The 23213-nt window shown below is 47.3% G+C and overlaps 1 protein-coding gene across 1 annotated transcript in view; it reads left to right on the top strand.

Annotated features, from left to right (window-relative positions):
* Positions 1-5266: 5266 nt before the first annotated feature.
* The window catches only part of LOC144698264 (beta-1,4-galactosyltransferase 1-like), a 72584-nt gene continuing 54637 nt past the window's right edge, over positions 5267-23213 (top strand). Inside the window, exon 1 of the mRNA XM_078570241.1 lies at positions 5267-5681. Within this exon, the coding sequence (XP_078426367.1) occupies positions 5381-5681 (301 nt within the window). The 5' untranslated portion in view covers positions 5267-5380. The remainder of the gene's footprint in view (positions 5682-23213) is intronic.

Genomic DNA, 23213 nt, shown 5'->3' with positions numbered 1-23213 from the left:
GGTAATCTTTCTTAGGTCTACTCTAAATTGACTTATCATTAATTTAAATTTATGTTCCCTAGTCCTATTCCTCGGCTTACTTTTGGGTTTCAGTTTATACTATTTAATATTTTATACACTTTGACTTCTTCCTCTAATGACCTTTCTTTTAGTCCAATACAGAAGTAAAATACGGTGGAAGTTGGAAATCTGAATTAAACAACAAAAAATGTTGGAAAGCCTCAGCAGATCTAACAAACGGTTATCAAACTGATGTGTTGGGCAGAATTTTAACCTGCAAGGTGGGGAGCAGGTGTGGGTGGGGGGTTAGATTCCTAAAAAATGGTGGCATGCTGAAAACCTAACATAATCCTGGTCACTTTTGGCTTTTACCAGCCTGTATTCAGAGGCATGTGGGAAACCCCTGTGTGTGTGTTGCTTCTGCAATTTAAATATGTTCAGAATCAATTAATTCTGGTATTAACTGAGCATTCTGGCTTTAACAGCCAGCGTACATGCTTCCCAAGCTGCGTGAAACTCACCAGGATCAACAAGGCGCGCGCGCACTGGGGATTTATTGTAAAGTGAAATTGACAAGATGTTATACCTAGATGGCAGGCCTATCATTCTGCAGTCATCAACTCACAAATGAGCTGGGCACCCTGAGATCACACAGTGCTCAGCAACAGTGAGGATGTGGATGCCCAGGTGCATTCATGAGCTGTGGGCAATGCTCATACTACAAGAAGTTGTGGAGGATGTGAAACTGGATCCATGGACATCAAGTAAATGAGCCACAGGATGCAGTGAAGGAGAGGATCATAGCTAACTCTCACTTATCAAAGAGCAGACCATGTGTGAGAAAGGGGTTGCACTGGTGATGCAATGGCACATCTCATCCCAGGGAGATAAAACAGGTAGACATGACATTGAAAGATGAGATGAATAATGAGATAAATGCATTTAAAATTTTTAAAAGGGGATTATTGAGCAAACTAAACCAACCGAAAAGAAGACTGGATGGATTGCATCCATGTATTTTAAAAGATTCTAAAGAAGGCATAGCAGAGGCAATATTACTCATATTTAATAATTTGTTAGAAAAAGATGTGGTGTTAGAGGACTGGCAGATAACGAATATAATTCCTACATTTAAGAGGGGGACAGATAATGCCCGGGGAATTATAGACCGATTAGTTTAATATCAATGGTAGGAAAAATAATGGAATCCTTACTAAAGGAGAGAATAGAAGAGTATCTAGAAATGAGAAATATAATAATGAATAGTCAGCATGGATTTCAAAAAGGAAAATCTTGCTTGACGAACCTTATTGAATTTTTTGAGGAGTTAAGAGCGGCAAATTAAGTTCAATACTGATGAATATCAGGTAGTACATTTTGGTGGGAAAAATAAGGAGGTAATTTATTACTTGGAAAGTGCAAGTCTAGATGGGGTAGAGGAGCCAAGCACATCCTCCATCAGTGCAGATGCATTCACATCAGTGAGTCCTTGCAAATTTAGGATGGGTGGTACACAGTGACCAGAACTTTTTTTTATTCGTTCATTCATGGGATGGAGGTGTCACTGGCTAAGCATTTATTGCCCTTGAGAAGGTGGTAGTGAGCTGCCTCCTTGAACCACTGCAGTCCATTGTGGTGTAGATATTGTGGCAGTATCTATACAGCATTATCTATACAGTGTTGTTAGGAAGGGAGTTCAGGATTTTCCTCCAGTGATTCACATGTGAGCAGGAGGAGGTAATGGAGGCAGAGGTAGCAGCAGCTGTGGACATTCCCCTTCTGAGGATGGAGGACAGCTCCAGCTATGCTTAACTGTGTGGAAATGAAGAGCCTCGGTGGGGGGAGGGGGGATGTTGGGGGAGGGGGCTGTCACAAACAAAGCGGATCTTTCTCAAGCAACAACAGGAGATGTATACTTAAATGTTGGAGTTCCCTAAAAGGGGGAGCCTTGAGCAGAGAATGGGAGAGTCCATTCTTGATATGTGGTCTGCAATGTCTCAGACTTATGAGCAAATGAGCTTCTGTACTTAAAGAATGATCAACTTCATAGCGAGCCATGCACAACATCACTGAGTGGATACAGGAACATCTTACTGCCATGCACAGAATGCAAGCCACATCCTGTTGCATTGACCTGTTAGTTGCACTAATGCTGCAGAGATGCATGGATGAGCATCCCTCCACTGCTGGTTCCCTTGAACGTGCATGCGCCTCATGAAAGGTCTTGGGGCAGGCAGGGCTGATGCCAAGGTAGCCACCCCTCATGAGGCACCTTCATCCTTGGCTGCTCCTTTTGCCTCTACATCTGAGGCAGTATCTATACAGCAAGAGCTGTGACCAAGGCTATCTTGCATTGATCCAGATGGGACGGCCTGTGGCAGTGCTCCCACCTGTTTTGCCACAGGCATCTCGGCCACTTGCAGGCATAAGTGTGCAGCCTGCCTCCATTTTTGCATCAGCCACAAAGTGACTACCCAATAGGAATGGCAGCAATTGGGTGGTGTTGCACTGGTAATTTCATTTGAAATCTCAAATTCGGTAATTTCATTTGAAAAAGTCATGAGTGACTTTTGTATTCCTTCTGTTGACTGATTAACCCTCAATGTAATGAAAGGGTTCAGGCTTTCGCCCTGATTTGTGTAATCCCATTGTTTTGAGGACATCACATCTCCAGCATCATGCATTGGATGTGGTCAGGAACACTGTGAGGCCGATGGCGATGTATCCATGCATTGTGAGGAAACAGGAGACTGCTCTGTGTGCCAGGCATCTTGGATGTGTTTGCTCCTTGAGGGAAAGGTTTGGTATTGGGCCAAATGCCATCAAGGATGTGCTATCTTTAGGAGAAGCATGCCTGGATCAGTATGGCCTGAGCTTCCCTGCCATCCTGGTCAATGACGACTCAACTGGACCTCTGCAAGGCCTTGCTCCAACACATCTTCCACCTTCAAAGACATTAGCCACTCCTACACATCTTCCTCTTCAAGGTCCATACCTCTCTGGATGGTCATGTTGTGTAGAGTGCAGAATACCACCACCATGTGAGAAACCTTTTGAGTGAGTATACTGGAGGTTGTCCTGCAAATGGCCAAGGCACCAAAATCACATTTTCAGGCTCAGTGGTGGCCCTTGTGCTAAAGATGGCAGTGGCTGTAGCAACTTTGTGCCTCCTTTCTCATTTGGCATCCCTTTCACCTGCGAAATATGGTGGGAATGCAGCCTCAGAACTTTGTTGAGGTCAGATGAGATCATCTGCTGAACATCTTTTAATGGCTGAACAAGCAGAGTCTGGGAAAGCAAAGTCTGTCACAAGTGTCGCACATGAAGTTTTCCCTTGCCAGTGATGTGGGATGATCTCTGCTGATGCCTTGTTTGCAGGGCAGGCATCTACTTTGGAGCCTCTGGAACCACATGTCTTGGTGGTGGCAAATTCCTGACCCCTCTCCATGGGGGATTGTTCTGATTGGCCCCTCACCCCGTGGGAAGGCTCTGATTGGCTCTTCCCCAGTAGGGATGTATCTGAAAGGTTCCTTGACCTCTCTGTCTCAATTTCTGATGATAGACTATTCACCAATATTCATTACAAGCCCACGACTCCCACAGCTACCTCGACTACAGCTCTTCACACCCTGCTTCCTGTAGGACTCCATCCCATTCTCTCAGTTCCTTCGCCTCTGTCGCATCTGTTCCGATGATGCTACTTTCCAAAACAGTTCTTCTGACATGTCTTCCTTCTTCCTACGGTGGTTGACAGGGCCCTCAACCGTGTCTGACCCATCTCCCGCGCATCCGCCCTCACACCTTCCTCTCCCTCCCAGAACCATGATAGGGTCCCCCTTGTCATCAATTATCACCCCACAAGCCTCCGCATTCAAAGGATCATCCTCCGCCATTTCCGCCAACTCCAGCATGATGCCACCACCAAACACACCTTCCCTTCATCCCCCCGTCAGCATTCCTTAGGGACCGTTCCCTCCGGGACACCCTGATCCACGCCTCCATCACCCCCTACAACTCAACCACCTTCCCATGCAACCGCAGAAGGTGCAACACTTGCCCCTTTACTTCCCCTCTCCTCACCGTCCAAGGGCCCAAACACTCCTTTCAAGTGAAGCAGCATTTCACTTGCACTTCCCTCAATTTAGTCTACTGCATTCGCTGCTCCCAACGTGGTCTCCTCTACATTGGAGAGACCAAACGCAAACTGGTTGACCGCTTTGCGGAGCACCTTCGGTCTATCCACAAGCATGACTCAGACCTTCTTGTCACTTGCCATTTCAACACACCACCCTGCTCTCACGCCCACGTGTCTGTCCTTGGCCTGCTGCAATGTTCCAGGGAAGCTCAATGCAAATTGGGAAAACAGCACCTCATCTTCTGCTTTGGCACTTTACAGCCTTCCGGACTTAACATTGAGTTCAACAATTTCAGATCATGAACTCTCTCCTCCATCCTCAACCCTTTTTGATCACCTTTTTTCTAATAATTATTTTTTTTATATATATATTTTTCTTTTCCCACCTATTTCTATCATTATTTTTAAAATTTATTTCCATTCATTGTTTTATCTCCACCTTTTAGCCTATTTCGATCATCCCACCCCCTACTCGGGCCATCTGTCACTTGCTCATCCTGCTTTCTACCCTTAATGTCACCATTAGCACATCCTTTAGCTAATATCACCACCGTCAACACCCCTTTGACCTTCTGTCTATAACATCTTTGGCAACCTTTGCCTCCACCTATCACTGGCCCTCTATCCAGCTCCACCTGTCCAACCTGCCTTAAACAGCTTGTATTTCACCACATTTCTTATTCCTCTTTAGTTCTGATGAAGAGTCATACGGACCCGAAACATTAACTCTGTCTTCCTCTCCACAGATGCTGTCAGACCTGCTGAGTTTTTCCAGCTATTTTTGTTTTTGTTTCAGATTTCCAGCATCAGCAGTATTTTGCTTTTATGCTTCTTAAAGGTCTCTCGCTCAGCAGGATGATTCTTATTGGCTCCTCCCCAGTAGGGTTTGTTCTTATTGGTCCCGCTCCCGGTGGAATGTTTCTGATTGGTTACTCTCTCTGTGGGTTGGTTCTGATTGCGCCCCCCCCCCCCCCCCCACTGTAGACTGGTTATGGTTGGTTCTGCTCCCTGTGGAATGGTAATGATTGGCCCTTCTCCCTGTGGGATGGTTCCGATTGGTTCATCTCCACGTGGGATGATTCTGATTGGCCCTCTCCCCAGTAGGGCTGGGTCTACTGTCCCATGATCAGTTTCTCCTATCGGGTGCAGTAACGTGGTGGAGCAGCGGTAGTCGGAGCCGAGTTGTCGTAGTGGGTCTGGTTGGTGAGGAGGGCAGTGCCGGGCGGCGCAGGGTGGTAGACGGCTATGGGCAGGAACATGACGGCGGTGACGCCAATGCCGGGCCGCGGGCTTCATGTGACCTGCCTGGCGGTGATGGTGCTGTGCGGGGTGCACCTCACCGTCACCCTGTTCTACTACCTCGACGTGCACGTCTACACCGGGCAGATGATGCGGCGGTTCGGCAACTTCATGGAGAGTGAAAGACTTTCCATACCCGCCAACAGCACAGGCTTCAGAAGCGCAGGCCCCACCCGCACAGGACCCAGCACCACCGTGTCCTCTCCGCCGCCGCTTCAGCCTTGCCCAGAGACATCGCCACTTCTCGGTAAGTGACCCAGGGAGGGAGGGTGGGAGGTGTCGGGATTAGGGCCGGTTTTGCTGCCTCTTTGAACACTTCTTGGCCAGGATCGGCCGCTCTTGTAGCTGAGGAATAGTAAACACCACATTTGAACTTGCAGCCTAGAAACAGACCTTGGGGCCAGCCAGTTCATACAGCTACTTGTTATTTATGTGAACATAAGACTTAGGAGCAGGTTTAGGCCATTCGGCCCCTTCCATAAGATCATGGCTGATCTGGTTGTGGTCTCAACTGCTAAGATAAAAGCAAAAAGCTGCGGATGCTGGAAATCCAAAACAAAAATACCTGGAAAAACTCAGCAGGTCTGGCAGCATCTGCCGAGAGGAACACAGTTAACGTTTCGAATCCGTATGACTCTTTAACAGAACTAAGGAAAAATAGAAAAGAGGTGAAATATAAGCTGGTTTAAGGTTGGGGGGGGGGAGGGGAGGTGGGTGGGACAAGAAGAGCTGGATAGAGGGCCAGTGATAGGTGGAGATAACCAAAAGATGTCACAGACAAAAGGATAAAGAGGTGTTGAAGGTGGTGATATTATCTAAAGGAATGTGCTAATTAAGGGTAGAAAGCAGGACGAGCAAGGTACACCCTTAGCGCATTCCTTTAGATAATATCACCACCTTTGACACCTCTGCCCTTTTGTCTGTGACATCTTTTGGTTATCTCCACCTATCACTGGCCCTCTATCTAACTCTTGTCCCACTCCATCCCCCTTAAACCAGCTTATATTTCACCCCTTTTCTATTTTTCCTTAGTTCTGTTGAAGAGTCATGCAGACTCGAAACGTTAACTGCTCCTCTCCACAGATGCTGCCAGACCTGCTGAGTTTTTCAATCTCTTCACCTCAGTCTTAAAAGAGAGATCTTATTCTTAAACTGTGCTCCCCCAACAAGAGGAAACATCAAGATAAAAGCAAAAAATTGCGGATGCTGGAAATCCAAAACAAAAATAAAAATGTTGAAGAGTCATATGGACTTGAAACATTAACTGTGTTCCTCCCCGCAGATGCTGCCAGACCTGCTGAGTTTTTCCAGGTATTTTTATTTTTGTTTAAGAGGAAACATCTTCCTGGTATGCACCCTATCAAGTCTCCTCAGGATCTTATCTGTTTCAAAAAAAATCATTTTCATTCTTCTGAACTCTAATGGGTACAAGTCCAACCTGTTCAACCTTTCTTCATAAAATAAGCACTTCATCCCAGGAATGAGTCGCATGAACCATATCTGAACTGCTTCCAACAGTTATATTCTTTTTCAAATAAGGAGAGCGAAACTGTACACAGTACTGGAGATGTGCTCTCACCAAGCTGCAGTAAAACTTCCCTATTTTTCTATTCCATTCCCTTTGTAATAAATGACAACATTCCAGTTGCCTTCCTAATCACTTGGTGTACCTGCAAGCTAACTTTTGTAACTCATGTACCAAGACACCCAAATAGATCCCTCTGTAATGTAGAGTTCTGTAGTGTGTCTCTATTTAAATAGTATACTGCTTTTCTATTCTCGCTGTCAAACTGGAAAATTCACATTTTCCCGCCTTGTACTCCAACTGCCAAATTTTGGCCCACTCATTTAACCTATTTATATTCCTATGTAGACTCTTTACTACCTCTTGTCAACCTACTTCCCTATCTGTCTTGGTGTCATTGGCAAACTTAGTTACCGGACAGCTGATTTTTTTTTTTTTTTTTGTAAAAATATACTTTATTCATAAAAAATCTTCAATCACATTCAAAACCATTTCAAAAACAACATTACAAGGGTACAATCCAGGTTAAACTTTTACAAAATGTACCACCAGGTGCATCAGTACAAACAATATTACAATCATTTACAGCCTTTCATTTTGATCTGTACAGCCCGAGGGGCTCTAAACAGTTCCCAGTCTCTCGGTGCGCTGTGGTAGAAAGGTCTTAGACAGCGACCCTTCCCCATTGCGCCTTTGCGGCAGCTGCCCCAAGCTTTAGTGCGTCCCTCAGCACGTAGTCCTGGACTTTGGATTGTGCCAGTCCGCAACAATCGGTCGGGGACAACTCTTTGTGCTGGAAGACCAACAAGTTTCGGGCAGACCAAAGCGCGTCTTTCACCGAGTTGATGATCCTCCAGCTGCAGTCGATGTTTGTCTCGGTGTGTGTCCCTGGGAACAGCCCGTAGAGCACAGAGTCCTGTGTCACAGAACTGCTCGGGATGAACCTCGACAGCAACCACTGCATCTCTCTCCAGACTTTCTTTGCAAAGGCACAATCCACAAGGAGGTGAACAACGGTCTCTTCCCCACCACAGCCACCTCGAGGGCAACGTGCAGAGGGGGTGAGACTCCTGGCGTGTAGGAAGGATCTGACGGGGAGGGCCTTTCTCACCACCAGCCAAGCTACGTCTTGGTGCTTGTTGGAAAGTTCTGGCGATGAGGCATTCTGCCAAATGACTTTGACAGTCTGCTCGGGGAACCATCCCACAGGGTCCACCCTCTCCTTTTCCCTCAGGGCCTCTAGGACGTTACGTGCTGACCACTGCCTGATGGACTTGTGGTCAAAGGTGTTTTTCTGCATAAATTTTTCCACCAGGGACAGGTGGTACGGCACGGTCCAACTACTTGGAGCGTTCCGCGGCAGCGTGGCCAGACCCATCCTTCGCAACACCGGGGACAGGTAGAACCTCAGCACGTAGTGACACTTGGTGTTTGCGTACTGAGGGTCTACGCACCGCTTGATGCAGCCACACACAAAGGTGGCCATCAGTATGAGGGCGATGTTGGGCACGTTTTTTCCCCCTTTATCTAGAGGCTTGTACATCGCGTCCCTGCAGACACGATCCATTTTCGACCTCCAGATAAAGCGGAAGATGGCTCGAGTGATCGCCATCGCGCAGGAGTGTGGAATGGGCCAGACCTGCGCCACGTACAGCAACAGCGAGAGTACCTCACACCTGATGACCAGGTTCTTACCCGCAATGGAGAGGGAGCGTCGCTCCCACATGCCCAGTTTCCTTTTCACCATAGCCACTCGCTCCTTCCAGTTTCTAACGCATGCCCCGGTCCCTCCGAACCATATCCCCAGCACCTTCAGGCCGTCAGCCCTGACAGTGAAGGGGACAAAGGATCGGTCAGCCCAGTTCCCAAAGAACATGGCCTCGCTCTTCCCACGATTTACCTTGGCTCCCGAGGCCAGTTCGAACTGGTCGCAGACGTGCATCAGTCTGCGCACCGACAGCGGATCCGAGCAGAAAACGGCGACGTCGTCCATGTACAGGGAGGCTTTTACCTGAGTGCCTCCACTGCCTGGGATCGTCACTCCTCTTATGCCCGGATCCTTCCTGATGGACTCGGCAAAGGGTTCTATGCAGCACACGAAAAGGACAGGCGAGAGAGGACAGCCCTGCCTGACTCCAGATTTGATCGGAAAGCTATCTGTTTCCCACCCATTGATTGAGACTGCGCTACTGATGTTAGTGTAGAGCAGTTGGATCCAATTTCGAATTCCCTCCCCAAAGCCCATTTTGGAGAGCACATCCCCCATGTAGGTGTGCGATATTCTGTCAAAGGCCTTCTCCTGATCCAAGCTGATGAGGCAGGTATCCACACCCCTGTCCTGTACATAGGCAATCGTATCCCTGAGCAGCGCCAGGCTGTCAGAGATCTTCCTGCCTGGCACAGAGCAGGTCTGGTCAGGGTGAATCACCAATTCCAGAGCGGATTTGACCCGGTTGGCGATGACCTTGGACAGAATCTTATAGTCCACATTCAACAGTGAAATGGGTCGCCAATTTCTAATTTCCTCCCTTTCCCCCTTGTGCTTGTAGATGAGGGTGATGATGCCTTTCCTCATGGATTCTGACATGCTGCCGGCCAGGAGCATACTCTCGTACACTTCTAGCAGGTCTGGGCCGATCAAGTCCCACAGAGCCGAATACAACTCCGCCGGCAGGCCGTCGCTTCCGGGGGTTTTACTCTTCTCGAAGGACTCGAGGGCCTTAGTCAGTTCGTCAGGAGTTAGCGGTTTGTCCAGGCTCTCCCGCGTACTGTGGTCTAAGACCTCCGTGATAGAGGACAGGAAGGACTGGGAGGCCGTGCTGTCCGTGGGCTTCACGTCGTACAGTCCGGCATAAAAGGATTTGCTGATCCTCAGAATGTCGGACCGTGATGACTTTACTGAGCCGTCTTCTTCCTTCAGGCTGCTGATCACAGAGCGCTCTCTGTGTACCTTTTGGAAGAAGAAACGTGAGCACGTCTCATCCTGCTCCACGGAGCGGACTCTGGAACGGAAGATGATCTTGGAGGCCTCCGAGGCAAAGTGCGAGGCTTGCTGGCCCTTCACCTCTTGGAGCTCCTCCTTGACATCGACCCCCATCGACTGCAGCCGGAGCAGATTCTGCATCTTTTCCTGGAGTCGGGACATTTCCCTCTGTTCCTTTCTAGCTTTCTGGGTGCCTTTGCGGATGAAAAACCTCTTGATGCTTCCCTTGATCACTTCCCACCAGTGTGTCAGGGACTCAAAGAGGGGTTTCACGGTTCTCCAACCTTTGTAATCCCTCTTGAGCTCCTCAATGTTCTCTGGGGTCAGCAGTTGCACATTTAGCTTCCATGCCCCCCTGCCCACCCTCAGGTCTTCCTCCAAGTGGCAGTCCGCCAGTAGGAGGCAGTGGTCAGAGAAGAACACCGGCTTGACCTCGGTGGATCTGACTGTGAATGCACGGGACACAAACAGGAAGTCTATCCTGGAACGAATGGACCCGTCTGGCCGCGACCAGGTGTATCTACGCTGCGCTCCGTCTGCAGGGTTGCTGAAGACGTCGTGCAGCTTGGCATCCTTAACTGTTTCCATCAGGGATCTGGACGTAGCGTCCAATCTGCTTCCGGCCCTGCCGGATCGTCCAGCCGCATCGATGATGCAGTTGAAGTCCCCGCCCAGAATGACCGGCCTGGAGGTCGCCAGCAGCAGTGGGAGCTGCTGAAAAACCTCCAGCCGCTCAGCCCCTTGTGCCGGGCCATACACGTTAATTAACCGGAGTGGAGCGTTCTTGTACATTACGTCTGCTACGAGGAGTCGCCCGCCCACCACCTCCTTGACCTCGGAGACGGTGAAGTTGCCTCCCCGCAGCAGAATACCCAGGCCGGAGGAACGAGAGTCGTTTCCGCCCGACCAGATCGATGGCCCGTGGGACCACCATCGTGACCATTGCCTGTAGGAGCTGAGGTGCGGTATCGCACACTCCTGCAGAAACAACAGGTCAGCTTTGACCTTGGCTAGGTAGTCCAAGGTCGCAACACATCGCGTAGTAGATTTAATGCTACGCACATTTATGGATACAATCTTTAAACCCATTTTAAAGCATTTATTCTCCTACCAAACCCACTGTCTCTGAGAGTCCCAGACCTTTAGTCTGCTCCTTCATACCCGTAGTGAGCTCAAATTCCTTCACTTTGGATGGGCTGAGGTAGATCTCCTTGGCCGTGTTCTGCTCCAGTGGCATCTGGAGGTTCACGTAGAGAGCGGGTTTTGAGATGACCTTTGCTGGAGAAGCTTCTCCAAAACTCACCCCCTCTGGGGTGTTGCTGTTCCCGGCTTCCTGGAGCTGGGGTGCGATGATTGCCTCACTGCTCCCAGATTCCAGGGGCTGTGGTGCACTGACCTCCTCAGGTTGCAGGCAAAGTTGGGGTGCGCTGGTCTCCTTGTTGTCTCCAATTTTCTGGAGCTCGGGTGTCTCGTCCTCCAACGCCCTGGAGCTTTGCCGCCTCTTCTGTCGGTGCCGCTCTGGCACTTCATCATCCGAAGAGCTGCTGCCCTTGTCATCCGTGTCGGATGGGAGACGCCTCTTGCCGCTTCTCTGGGAAACGCCTTTGCTTCTTCTTCGCTCCCTCTTACTTTTCTTCTTCTTCACCGTCCGCCACTCCCCCTGCTGCTTTTCCACTGCTGCCTCCTCCTCCATTGATTCGCTGTCCTGAGGGCTGGGAGGTTCAGGGGGTAGTGCTGTTGATTGGCTCTCTGTTGCCTCAATCTCTTTCTCCACCTTGTCTCTCTCTGTGTCCTCCTTTGTCCCGTTGAGCTCCCTGGGGGCCTTGGTGGTTGGAGTGACACGGAACCTTTCTTCTGCTTCCCCCTGGTCGGCTTTGGCTGCCTGTGCGTAAGTACGGCAGCGTTTGGGGCAGGTCCTGTAGAGGTGACTTGCCTCGCCACACAGGTTGCAGCACTTGGCCTGTTTGCAGTCTTTTGTCTGGTGCCCTTCCTGTTTGCAGATCTTGCAGAGGGAGGCGCTGCAGTTGGCCGCCACATGACCAGCCTTGCCGCATGAGCGACAATGCTTGGGTTGCCCAGCGTAGACCAGGTAGCCACGGTTTCCCCCGATAGCGAAACTGGAAGGAGGGTGGAAAATGGCTCCCTTACCATCGGTCTTTAGCGTGACCTTAAACAGGCGTTTGCCTGTCCAGATCCCCAAGTCGTCTCGAATCTCGGTGCCGCTCCCCACCTTATCGAAGTACCTGGTGAGGAAGGTGACCACGTCGGCGACAGGGACGAAGGGGTTGTACACATGCACCATCACCTCACGTTCCCGTTGCAACGGCAGAGAGAAGTGCGGCTCCGCCGTCAGGATCTTCATCTCCGGCAGGCCTCTCTTCTCCTCGAACACCCTCAGGAGCCGGACGCAGTCTGCCACCCGCTTGAACGTGACGTCAAAATAACCGCCTTTGCGGGAGTCGTGCAGGGTGAAGATCTCCGTAGCTTGGAAGCCGCACGCCTTCAACAGGATCCTCCTGGTGAAGAAGCCCCGATCCATAGGTGATCCTCCATCGCTGTGGTTCACCGTGACTCGGACGGTGATAGGTAACCCACGGTATAGATTTGGATTGCGATTGGTTATCGCCCTTCCATCCCGACCTTGCCATGGCAGGACCATGGTGTCGCCCCTGCAACACTTGATCTTAGCCAAAAGGCCGAGAAGCGATGGACAGCTGATCCCTTCATCCAAGTCATTGATATAGATTATAAGCAGTTGAGGCCCCAGCACTGATCCCTGTGGCAGTCCACTAGTTACTCATTTAAGTATGTGACTGCCCTATTTATATTCATTTAGCTTCAAGCACCAACCTAACTTAATCTTAAAATCTAGATGTACTGCATTTCGGTGTCACAACCTTCTGTTTAAAAAGTGTATTGCCTGATCTCTGTCCGAAATCTCTTGCATTTAATACATTCATTCTCGATCATTGGCAAATCAGTTTCTCTCTACCCCGCCACATCCCTTTATAGTTTTAGATGTTATTTGCGAAGCGGACTGTCATCTTTGAAATAGCAAAAGCCCCAATTTTCTGATCCATCTCTGTATTTCCTCGTAACAAGCAATACTCCAGTGAAGCCATGCTGTGATCTCACTATTGCCTGAACCTCCGGTTGAAATTTGTGGTTGGCCGTGAATGAACACAAGAAATAGGAGCAGAAGTTGGCCATTTGGTCCCTCAAGCCTGCTCATGGCTGATCTAATGGTGGCCTTGACTTCATTTTCTTGACTGCCCCCCTGTAACCCTTGACTCCCTTGTCAATCAAAAATCTGTCGAACTCAGTCTTGAATATGTCCAATGACCCAGCCCCCACTCTTCTCTGGGGAAGAGAGTTCCAAAGATTAACGATCTCCTGTTCTGTTTTCCTTGGGAGATCCTTTATTTTGAAACTATGCCCCCTAGTTCTAGATTCCCCCAAGAGGGAAAATGCCCTCTCAGCATCCACCCCTGTCCACTTTTTCAGAATATTTCAGTAAAATTACACCTCATTTTTCTAAACTCCTGTGAGTACAGATCTGTCTTTCTTCAGACAATCCCTTCATCCCATGAATCAGCTGAGTGAGCTTTGTCTGAACTGCCCCCAATGCAAGTACAGATGTTCTGTGTTTAGAATGTGCTCTAAAATGTGTTTGGTAAACCAGAGATGTTCCCCAATAGCACTTCTGCCATTTCTGGGCTGGGAGTGCTGAGAGTGGGTAAGTGGCGAGCAGGAGGCAAGTTATTAAGTTCCAGTTGGGTTCAAGGCACCAGTAAGGTTTTAATGTAAAAGTTACAGGTTGGCACACTAATTATATTTTTATATAGTAATTTTCGTTTAGCACGTTTTTTACCATGCCATTTTCTGGGAACATTTAAGGGTACTAAACAAGGGATAGCTGTACATCCCTCCTGAAATAAGGAAACCAAAACTGCACAGAGTACTCTAGTCTCACCAACACACTGTATAGTTGTAACAAAACTTCCCTATTTTTATGCTTGGTGCCTCTTGTTAATATTTCATTTGTTTTCCTAATTACTTGCTGAGCCTTTATATGAACTTTTTGTGACAAATGTAAGAAGATTCCTCTACATTCTGTGGGGTGTCTCAATTTAAACATTCTGCTCCTATTATACCTGCCAAAGTGAACAATCTCTCATTTTCCCACATTATGCTCTATCTGCCAAACCTTTGCCCACTTATCTTCACCTGGGCCATCTCTTTCCCTTCCTTTCCTTCACTTCTCTGTCTCCATTTCTGGAGATACACCATCAACTAATATTCACTACAAATCATCAAAAATCAGACTGATTTGACTACACTTTCCCTCACCCCACTTCCTGTAAGGACTTTATTCCATTTTCCAAGTTTCTCCATGTCCATTGCATCTATTCTGATGATGCAACCTTTCACACCAGCGCTTCTGATATGTCTTTTCTCTTCAATTGAGGATTCCCACCCAGCGTGATTAACAGGACTTTCACCATGTCTGACTACTTTCCACATTTCTACCCTCAACTCTACCCTTTCTCCCAGAACCAAGATAGAGTTCCCTTTGTCTTTGCTTTTCTCCCCACCAGCTCTATATTCAATGGATCATTCTCTGCCATTTTCACCAGCTCCAGCATGATGCCACCACCAAGTACATCTTCCTCCTCCCTCCCCTTTCAGCATTCCGAAGGGACCATTCCCTCCATGACACCCCAGTACACTGCTTAGTCACCCCGAATGTCCCTTGCCAGCAGCATGTTTCCATGCAAGTGCAGGAGATGCAATGCTTGTCCTTTCACCTCCTCCCTTCTCACCATGCAAGGCCTCATACGCTCCTTCCAAGTGAAGCAATGATTCACTTGTACTTTAAATTTCATATACCGTATTTGCTGTTCACGATGTGGTCTCATCTAAGCTAGGGAGACCAAATATAGACTAGGTGACTGCTTTGTGGACCACCTATGTCTCAAGTACCCCTGCAAGTATAACTGAGCTTCCTGTCGCTGGCCATTTTAATTCTCCACTTTTCTCCCTCTCTGACCTTTGTTCTTGGGCTGCTACAGTGTTCCAGTGAACCTCAACGCAAGCTTGGGGAACAGCACCTGATTTTTTGTCTTTGCATTTTACAGACTTCTGGACTCAATATTGAGTTCAACAACTTTTGATCATAACCTCTGCATCCATCTTATTCTGTGTGTTTCTGTTTATTGTGCTGGCTTGTTTCTTTCTTTATCCCTTCATGTTGCATTCAGATGGCTCCTATGTTGCCATTCACACCTCATTTGAACTCAACATTTGTCTCTTTACCCATTATAATTCCTTTTGTAATAAAACATAAAATGCTGGAAAAATTCAGTAGGTCTGACAGTATCTGTGGAGAGAGAAACAGAGTTAACATTTCGCGTCTGTATGACTACCCCTCAGAGCTAAAAAGAAGTAGAAAGTGATGGAATTTATACTGCTTAATGAGGGGTAGAGCATGTAAAGCAGGATAGAAACAAAAACAAAATTACCTGGAAAAACTCAGCAGGTCCGACAGCATCTGTGGAGAGGAATACAGTTAACGTTTCGCGTCTGTATGACTCTTCACCAGAACTAAGGAAAAAAGAGATGAAATGTAAAAGCAAAAAACTGCAGATGCTGGAAATCCAAAACAAAAACAAAAATACCTGGAAAAACTCAGCAGGTCTGGCAGCATCTGCGGAGAGGAACACAGTTAACGTTTTGAGTCCGAATGACCCTCCAACAGAACTAAATAAAAGTAAAAGAGAGGTGAAATATAAGCTGGTTTGAGGGGGGGGGGTGGGACAAGTAGAGCTGGATAGAGGGCCAGTGATAGGTGGAGATAACCAAAAGATGTCACAGACAAAAGGACAAAGAGGTTTTGAAGGTGGTGATATTATCTACGGAATGTGCTAATTAAGGGTAAAAAGCAGGACAAGCAAGGTACAGATAGCCCTAGTGGGGGTGGGTTGGGGTGAAGGAATCAAAAAAGGCAGAGATAAAACAATGGGTGGGAATAAATTAAAAAATTACGGAAGTAGGAGGGAAAAGAAAGATCTATATAAATTATTGGAAAAAGTGGGGGGGAATCGTAAAGGGGGTGGGGACGGAGGAGAGAGTTCATGATCTAAAATTGTTGAACTCAATATTCAGTCCGGAAGGCTGTAAAGTGCCTAGTCGGAAGATGGGGTGCTGTTCCTCCAGTTTGCGTTGAGCTTCACTGGAACAATGCAGCAAGCCAAGGATGGGCACGTGGGCATGAGAGCAGGGTGGAGTGTTGAAATGGCAAGCGACAGGGAGGTCGAGGTAATGCTTGCGAACAGACCGAAGATGTTCTGCAAAGCGGTCACCCAGTCTGCATTTGGTCTCTCCAATGTAGAGGAAACCGCATTGGGAGCAACGAATGCAGTAGACTAAATTGAGGGAAGTGCAAGTGAAATGCTGCTTCACTTGAAAGAAGTGTTTGGGCCCTTGGACGGTGAGGAGAGGGGAAGTAAAGAGGCAGGTGTTGCACCATCTGCTGCATGGGAAGGTGCCTTTGGAGGGGTTGAGGTGTAGGGGGTGATGGAGGAGTGGATGAGGGTGTCCCGGAGGGAACGATCCCTGCGGAATGCCGCCGGGGGGGGGGGGGGGGTGAAGAGAAGATGTGTTTGATGGTGGCATCATGCTGGAGTTGGCGGAAATGGCGGAGGATGATCCTTTGAATGCAGAGGCTGGTGGGGTGATAAGTGAGGACAAGGGGGACCCTATCATGTTTCTGGGAGGGAGAAGAAGGTGTGAGGGCGGATGCGCGGGAGATGGGCTGGACACGGTTGAGGGCCCTGTCAACCACTGTGGGTGGAAAACCTCGGTTAAGGAAGAAGGAGGACATGTCAGAGGAACTGTTTTTGAAAGTGGCATCATCAGAACAGATGCGATGGAGGCGAAGGAACTGAGAGAATGGGATGGAGTCCTTACAGGAAGCGGGGTGTGTGGAGCTGTAGTCGAGGTAGCTGTGGGAGTCGGTAGGCTTGTAATGGATGTTGCTGGACAGAATATCACCAGAAATTGAGACAGAGAGGTCAAGGAAGGGAAGGGAAGTGTCAGAGATGGACCATGTGAAAATGATGGAGGGGTGGAAATTGGAAGCAAAATTAATAAATTTTTCCAGGTCCAGACAAGAGCATGAAGCAGCACCGAAGTGATCATCGATGTACCGGAGAAAGAGTTGTGGGAGGGGGCAGGAGTAGGACTGGAACAAGGAATGTTCCACATACCCCATAAAGAGACAGGCATAGCTGGGGCCCATGCGGGTACCCATAGCCACACCTTTTATTTGGAGGAAATGAGAGGAGTTTAAGGAGAAATTGTTCAGTGTGAGAACAAGTTCAGCCAGATGGAGGAGAGTAATGGTGGATGGGGATTGTTCGTGCCTCTGTTGGAGGAAGAAGCGGAGAGCCCTAAGACCATCCCGGTGGGGCATGGAGGTGTAGAGGGATTGGACGTCCATGGTGAAGAGGAGGCGGTTGGGGCCAGGGAACTGGAAATTGTTGATATGATGTAGGGTGTCAGAGGAATCATGGATGTAGGTGGGAAGGGACTGGACAAGGGGAGAGAGAATGGAGTCAAGATAGCAAGAAATGAGTTCCGTGGGGCAGGAACAGGCTGACATGATCGGTTTGCCGGGACAGTCCTGTTTGTGGATTTTGGGTAGGAGGTAGAAGCGGGCCATCCGAGGTTGGAAGACTATCAGGTTGGAAGCTGTGGAAGGAAGATCTCCAGAGGAGATGAGGTCAGTAACAGTCCTGGAAACAATGGCTTGATGTTCAGTGATGGAGTCATGGTCCAGGGGGAGGTAGGACGAAGTGTCTGCGAGTTGACGCTCAGCCTCTGCGAGGTAGAGTTCAGTGCGCTAGACAACAACAGCACCACCCTTGTCAGCGGGTTTGATGACAATGTCAGGGTTGGACCTGAGAGAACGGAGTGCAGCAATTTCAGAGAGAGACAGGTTAGAGTGGGTGAGAGGAGCAGAGAAATTGAGACGACTAATGTCACGCCGACAGTTCTCAATGAAAAGATCAAGAGAAGGTAAGAATCCAGAGGGAGGGGTCTAGGTGGAGGGAGAATATTGGAGGTGGGTAAAAGGATCCGTTGAACGGGGAGAGGACTCCTGCCCAAAGAATGAGCACGGAGACGAAGGCAGCGGAAGAAGAGTTCAGCATCGTGCCAAGCCGGAAATTCATTGAGATGAGAGCGTAAGGGTATGAAACGAAGTCCTTTGCTGAGCACTGAAGTTTCAGCGTCGGAGAAGGGAAGGTCAAGGGGTATAGTGAATACACGGCTGGGGCTGGGATTGGAAGACGGGATGGGGACAGAGCGACAGGCAGGAGTGGAGGGTCCTGGATGGGTGTTGGTGTCGATGAGTTGTTGGAGCTTGCGTTCCTTTGCACCTGAAAGAAAGAGACAGTTTCTTGTTGAGGCGTCGGATGAGACGAAGAATAAAATAACTGGGGGCACGCACAGCTTTGAAAAAGGGTGTGGCGGTGCTGCTGGAGAGAGAGGTTGAGTGTGTTCATATGGCGGCGCATGGCACTGAGTGTGGATCTTATATAGATTTTTCTTTTCCCACCTACTTCCATTATTTTTAAATGTATTTCCATCCATTGTTTTATCTCTGCCTTTTTTGATTCCTCCACCCCACCCCCACTAGGGCTATCTGTACCTTGCTCGTCCTGTTTTCTACCCTTAATTGGCACATTCCTTAGATAATATCAGCACCTTCAAGACCTCATTGTCCTTTTGTCTGTGACATCTTTTGGTTATCTCCACCTATCAATGGCCCTCTATCCAGCTCTACTTGTCCCGCACACGCGCACACACACACACACACACAGCACCCCCCCCCCCCCCCCCCCCCCCCACCCAACTCCTCCTTAAGCCAGCTTATATTTCACCTCTCTTCTATTTTTACTTAGTTCTGTTGGAGGGTCATTCAGACTCGAAATATTAACTGTGCTCCTCTCCACAGATGCTGCCAGACCTGCTGAGTTTTTCCAGATGAAATATAAGCTGGTTTAAGGGGGGCTGGGAGTTGTGGAGCTGAATAGAGGGCCAGTGATCGGTGGAGATTGCCAAAAGATGTCATAGACAAAAGGACAAAGAGGTGTTGACGGCGATGATATTAGCTAAGAAATGTGCTGATGGTGCCATTAAGGGTAGAAAGCAAGACGAGCAAGATCCAGATAGCCCTAGTGGGGGTAGGGATCAAAATAGGCTAAAAGGTAGAGATAAAACAATGGATGGAAATACATTTAAAAATAATGGAAATAGGTGGGGGAAAAAATATATATATAAATTATTGGAAAAAGGGGAATCGGAAAGAGGGTGGGGATTGAGGAGGATAGAAGGTCAGCAGTAGGTGGGGGCTAAGGAGAGATTGACAAAGCTGGCATGGACACAGGGCAAAGGGAGTGTTAATGGTATTGATCAGGGCTGAAGAAGGTGCTGATAGTGGCGTAAAGGTAAGAATGTAGAATGTGTGAATAACAGAGCAAGGGTCAGCGCTCTGTGAAAGAACTAGTAACAGATGGCCCTTTTGGGGGTGGGGAGGGAGGGTGGTTGAGGAAAAAGGATAGAAAAAGGGATAACAAAGGGATTAAGAAATGAATAAATGAATAAAAATAAAGTAAATAAAAAATAAATTGTTAAAAAAGGATTTTAAAAAGGGGTGAAGATAGAGGAGACAGTTCATGGTCTAAAGTTTTTGAACTCGACGTTAAGTCTGGAAGGCTGTAAAGTGTATAACTGGAAAATGAGGTGCTGTTCCTCTGGTTTGTGTTGGGCTTCACTGGAACATTGCAGCAGGCAAAGGATGGGCATGTGAGAGCGGGATGGTGTGTTGAAATGGCAAGCGACCGGAAGGTCTAGGTCATGCTTGCGGACGAAGGTGTTCTGCAAAGCGGTCACTCAGTCTGTGTTTAGTCTGCTCAATGTAGAGGAGACTCCTTTTGTCTTTTGCATCATGAAATCTTGTTATTTGATCTCTCCTGTCCTCCACCCTAACACAGGCCTTCCCTTTTGCTTTGCCTGCAGCACCTCCCCCACAAAAACTGGTTTAAAAACTCGTACATTTCTGTCTGTCTTCCGTTCTGATGAAAGGTCATTGACCTGAAATGTTTACTCTGTTTCTTCACAGATGTTGTCTATCCTGCTGAGCATTTCTTGCAATTTTTGTTTATTTCTTTCCCACCTATCGTTGTATCATCAGCAAATGTGTGTACAATACACTTGATCCCTTCATCTACGTTATTAATATAGATTATAAATAGTTGAGGACCAAACAGTGAATCCCTGTGGCACTCTGCCAGTTATAGTTCGTCAACCTGAAGATGACTCAGTTACTCTGACTCTGTTTTCTGTTAGTTAGCCAATCCTCTATCCATGCTAATATATTATTTCCAATGCAATAAGCTCTTATTGAATGTCTTTTGGAAATCCAAATACACTACATCTTCTAGTTCTCCTTTATCCACCATGCTTCTTACAGCCACAGAGAACTTAAATAAATTGGTCAAATATGATTTCCTTTGCAAGAAATCAAGCGGAATCAACATGGTATTTATTATCTTCTAAATGTCTTCCTACTACTTCCTTAATAATGGATTCCAGCATTTTCCAAATACAGGCTAACTGTCTAAAGTTTCCTGCTTTCTCTGTCCCTCCTTTCTTGAATAGTGGTGTTAAATTTGAGGTTTTCTAATCCGCTTCTTTCCAGAATCTACGGAACTTTGGAAGATTACAACCAAAGCATCCAATATCATCGCAGCCACTTCTTTTAAGACCATAAAGTGCAGGCCATCAGTTCCAGGGGACTTGTCAGCCTTTAGTTTCAATAGTTCTCCGAATTCTGTTTATTTTTCATTCTTGAAAAAGATGTGAAAATCAATGGCATGTCCTGAATTTCTTGCCCATTCCTTGTTGCCCATCAGAGGGAGGGGTGTGAGGGCCGCCACCTTGAATCATTGCAGTTTACACAATGCTGTTGAGGGAGTCCCTCAATCCCAGTTCATCTTGGGAGATTGTTACAAGATTCACCCCATCCTTTTCATATATTGTGTTTATAGGGAACTGGTGACCCGATCACCACAAGTTTCACGAGCATCAAAATCCTGTTAGATAGCAGTGTTTTAAACCATCCCTTCCTATCTTTGCCTCCTTTACCTCCCCTGGCAGTAATGGCTTCCCTTTTTTAAGTTTAAATTTTGTAATTCGCTACTTTTTTTTTAATCAAGGAGCACAACTTCCCTTTAAGGTATTGAACTGGCTAGGTTTCTGCATCAATGATCTCAGCCTTGGGTGTCATCATATAAGTACATATCTGGGATTGGATGGTGTAGTGTGTTTTTTTTCCTTGGATGCTTTTCGCTGAATTTGAAGGTCCCACCAAGTGAATCTTTGTTCTGGGATCAATAGATCTGCTGACCGCAACGGCCCAGAAAATGGCAGTGGAGACACTCTGGATTATGTAGAACAGCAATGGTGAATGGACAGAACAGATGTAACTGTGCCATGAGAAGGTGGTGCATATTTGGAGTAACGTCAGGAATTTTAAAAGGTTGTTCAATAGGTAATTGGTGAGAGAATTCAATTAAGCTGGACTATGTGGTTTGAATGGATTCTTCACCTAGCTTACAACAGGTCTGCAAGCAAGTTGCAGTCATATAAAATAAAAACATAGAAGTTAGTAAAGTATGTGTTTTGCAGAAAGTGGAAGGCTTACATGTCCTGAGTTTCTGAGCCACATGGGAGACACTCTAGAATCATCAAAGAATTAAAGGAGGAAATTGGTTGACCTCTACAAAGCTGCTTGCAACCTAGAAATGCGCCCCTTGTTACATAGTTTCAAATTATATACAGAAGTAAGAGACATTAAGGTAAATTATTAATTACTAATTTAGAATATTGCTTTAATATTAATCCTCTCCCACAAGCAACTGACAGGCTTATCTTTTTAACTCTGGAGCGCTATGCTTGAATTGAAAATAATTAATTGGGCGACTGCTTTTCAATTGCAAATTGAAATGTTAAAGTTGCCTTATGATTGATACAGTTGTGACCATGAAGCTATCAAATTGTCGTAAAAGCCCAACTAGTACACTAATGTCCTTTTTAGAGAAGGAGACTGCTATCTATGAACAGCCTGGCTGATGCATCATTCCAGTCTCTCTCGCTGCTCTGTGCAATGACCAATCAAGCCAAAAGTTGAATTAAACTGCTACAAGGACATATAATAAGAATAAAACCAGGTAGACCAGGCAACTTAGCCTTAGACATTGGATTCGGATACAATGAAGGTACACCCAACCCAATCAACTCTTCAAACTCCTCCTCACTAACATATGTTTCATTGTGCTAATGTTGGAAGAGCTGTCCCACAGATTGGCCAAACAGCAGCCTGACACAGTCATACTCTCGGAATCATAACAGACTCCTCCATCGCCGCTCCTGGGCACGTCCTGTCCCTCCTGCAGTGCAGACCCATCAAAGTGGTATACAGTTGTGAGTGAATTACCCTGGGAGTCCTCAACATTAACTTCGGACCCTATGTAGTCTTGTAGCATAAGATCAATTGGGGAAAGGAAACCTGCTGATTACCTTTGACTTCTCTCTGTCAGCTGATGAATCCATACTCCTCCATTTTGAACACCACTTGAAAGAATCAGTAGCAAGGGCACAGAATATACTCGGGGTCGGAGACTTCAGTTCAACACAACTGTCACTCATCACTGGCCAAGTACTGGAAAGCTGTTAGACTGGGCTTGCGCTGTGCAGTGTGAGATTCAGCATGAAGGCATAAAGCTATTTAGACTAGCCCTCGCCAATTTACCTTTCACAGATTGACTTACCAATCGGTATTTATAGAAGGGTTCCTCTTGCACACTCAATGTCCTGTCTTTACACATGTTGACCAGAGGTCACCGGTAACGGTTGTTGGCTTAGTACAAAGAGGAGAAGAGCCAATTCTCTTTTAACTCTAAATTCGCTCTATTCACGTCGTTAGATCATCCACATATAGCTTATACGTCTGGTTAAATATAGACATGCAATTTACAGGTTATACAGTTTTATACCCAAAACTAGGATCTAAACGCACACCCACAAGGTTTCTCTGACTCCCTGAGTGGTCACAGAATATAAAAGCTAATACCCGAAAAGGACAGTTGACGCTGGCCAGGCGTTCCGTTCTCTCTCTCTTGCGTCTATACGTTGCTGACGTAGGT

The sequence above is a fragment of the Cetorhinus maximus genome, chromosome 2 (assembly GCF_964194155.1).
Source record: "Cetorhinus maximus chromosome 2, sCetMax3.hap1.1, whole genome shotgun sequence".
In the NCBI taxonomy this organism is placed as follows: Eukaryota; Metazoa; Chordata; class Chondrichthyes; order Lamniformes; family Cetorhinidae; genus Cetorhinus; species Cetorhinus maximus.
Note: the sequence above shows the minus strand (reverse complement) of the source record. Positions and strands in the feature narration are given on the sequence as shown.